This window comes from Pyrus communis, chromosome 11 (assembly GCF_041283825.1).
Source record: "Pyrus communis isolate YQ-2024b chromosome 11, ASM4128382v1, whole genome shotgun sequence".
NCBI classification, from domain to species: domain Eukaryota; kingdom Viridiplantae; phylum Streptophyta; class Magnoliopsida; order Rosales; family Rosaceae; genus Pyrus; species Pyrus communis.
The window spans coordinates 15013766-15016106 of NC_142575.1; the positions used below are offsets into that span (position 1 = coordinate 15013766).

The 2341-nt window shown below is 40.2% G+C and overlaps 1 protein-coding gene across 1 annotated transcript; it reads right to left on the reverse strand.

Moving 5' to 3' along the window:
• Nucleotides 1-444: 444 nt before the first annotated feature.
• On the reverse strand, nt 445-1904 carry LOC137741512 (E3 ubiquitin-protein ligase PUB23). Its single transcript, XM_068481217.2, has one exon. It carries the CDS (start codon nt 1741-1743, stop codon nt 499-501), a length of 1245 nt encoding a protein of 414 aa, XP_068337318.2. The 5' UTR covers nt 1744-1904; the 3' UTR covers nt 445-498.
• Between the last annotated feature and the right edge of the window lie 437 nt (nt 1905-2341).

Here is a 2341-nt window from a genome sequence, read left to right on the forward strand (position 1 = left end):
GAAGGGGTTTGAAATATTATATACATGATCCAAATGTCCCAAGTTCCAACTAATAAAGAATAATATAAACACTACAATGTTCAACGAATATAAATAAATAATAACAGTCAAGTCTATTGATAAGTTTCCAATTGTGTACTTCAAAACCGATGAGCTGCATGCACCTGACCCGACAATAAAATTATAAACTTTTTTTTTTAAAAGAAAAAGAAAAAAAGAAGAAGAAGAAATGAATGTCATAAAGATAAAGATGGATAAAAGGCATCAGGATCCTTTGCTGCGTTTAGGAAGCTAAGCCTCATTAGCAAATCCAACGAACTATTGAGATTTGATCAAATGGTTATAAATAGGGTGTTCTTCTAAAAGTTATAATAAAGCAAATCCAACGGACTGTTGAAATTTGATCAAACGATTACAAACAAGAGATCTCTCTAAAAATTATAATAATTGTAACCGTTGGATCAAATTTCAACGATCCGATGAAATTCCTCAGGAGGCTCAACCTCCTAAACTCAGGAGAGGATCCTGATTCGGAAAAAAAGGCAACAAATGGTCAGGAATACATGAAGAATTCTTCCAAACTCTAGAGTGCAACTTGAGAACCTCCCTAGCCTTCTCCTTTGTTTTAAACCTACAATCCACTTGAAGCACCAAACACAATTTGGCCACAGCACCCACTCGCAACATTTCCTGAAGAACACCACAAGTTGCAGAAAATCTACAAATGGAGGACAATATTCTCACCGCCCGATCACTTGCCACATGTGAAACCCTAAGGATTTTCTTCGATACAATAGCTAGCCCCGCCCCATGCTTCAAAAGCTCAGCTCGCCCTTCCGCACATCCACAAAGCTGTTCTAAAATGATCAGTATTAGCTCACACGCTCTTTTCTCTTGCGTCCCCAGAAGAGCCTCCGTGAGCACCGAAACTGCACTGCCTTCGACAGCTTTGATTCGGTTCCTTCCCCACGGACAAAGCTCCACAAGAAGCTTCAATGCCGCCTTTGACGCTGGTTGTGAAATCCGACCATTTAGCACATGCACTATCCGGCGGAATGACTCAACGTCCACATTTATCAACTGGATCGGATCTGCCACTTCGAAAAATGACTTCAATAAAATTATTGCATGAGCTCGAGATTGGTAATTCCCGCAATCCAATACTCTGACCAGAGACTCCGTGATGTTATTGTTGTTGCTGTCATTGCTCATGAGATTTTTGAGACGAGATTCCGAGCTTTTGAAATGAAAAAGGACTTCAATAGCGGCTTCGACTGTAGATGAATCGGAGTGATTTTTGTTGATGATGGAGGCCACGTATTCGATTGCTCCTGCTGCCTCCAAATAGTTCTTGTTCCTCTCGCCTTGAATGGCGATGGATCTGAGCCTTTGGAGGCAATGGAGATTGGTGTAAGGGACTTTCTTGGCTTGTTCGATGAGCTTCACCACCTGGGATTTGTCGAGCGCGGATTTAGGAGTTGGTATCCGCTCGACGCCATGTGAAGAGTTGAGAGTGCACCAAGCTTGGATTATGCGGCGGAGAGTGTGGTTGGGCGTGAGATCTGCGTCAACGTCGGACAATGACTTTTTGCTTACGGGGCAAGTGTTGTTCTTCGATGTGAACCACCACTGCTCTATGCTTTCTCGATCGTACGTTATACCGGTTGAGATCGTGACCGGATCTCTCATGATTTCTAATGAAATTGGGCAAAGAAAATGCGGAGGAATAACGATTTCCTCCATGAATCTTTGAAACCTTGTATAAATGAAAAAAAAAGTAGAGAAGTAGACAAGAGGATTAGAGAAATGCCAACAAAAATGGTTAAGAAAGGACAAGAGAAAAGCTCAAAATTGAACACACTTGAACGAATAATAATGCAAATCTGACCCTATAAAACGTCAAACAGTTGAAGTTTTGGTTATTTGAAGTATGGCATTGAGAAGATAACGGTTATATATGATGAGAAGATAGATCACGGGTGATGCAAGTTGTCATTAAAGAATAGTCAACACGCACGGAAATTGAAAACTAAATTATGTGCATATCTCCATAGTTTATATACATTAAAGTACCATTCAATTTACACGTCTTCCAAAGTTTTGGTGGAAGAAAAACTCAACGGAAGGCTTTGAAATCACGAGTTGGTTGGTCTAGTGATAAATGACGGATTATAAGGCTTCCTTAAAACTAAAAATTGGAGGTTTTATATTTGAAACCCGCTGCTGTTGTGAAAGCCAGATTTGTGGCTAGAAGGAGGCTGAAATGCCTCTGTGAATCTTTCCAACTCCCGAAAAGAATAGATAACTGTGATTTGTTACTAGTTGTCTACCTTTAAAAAAA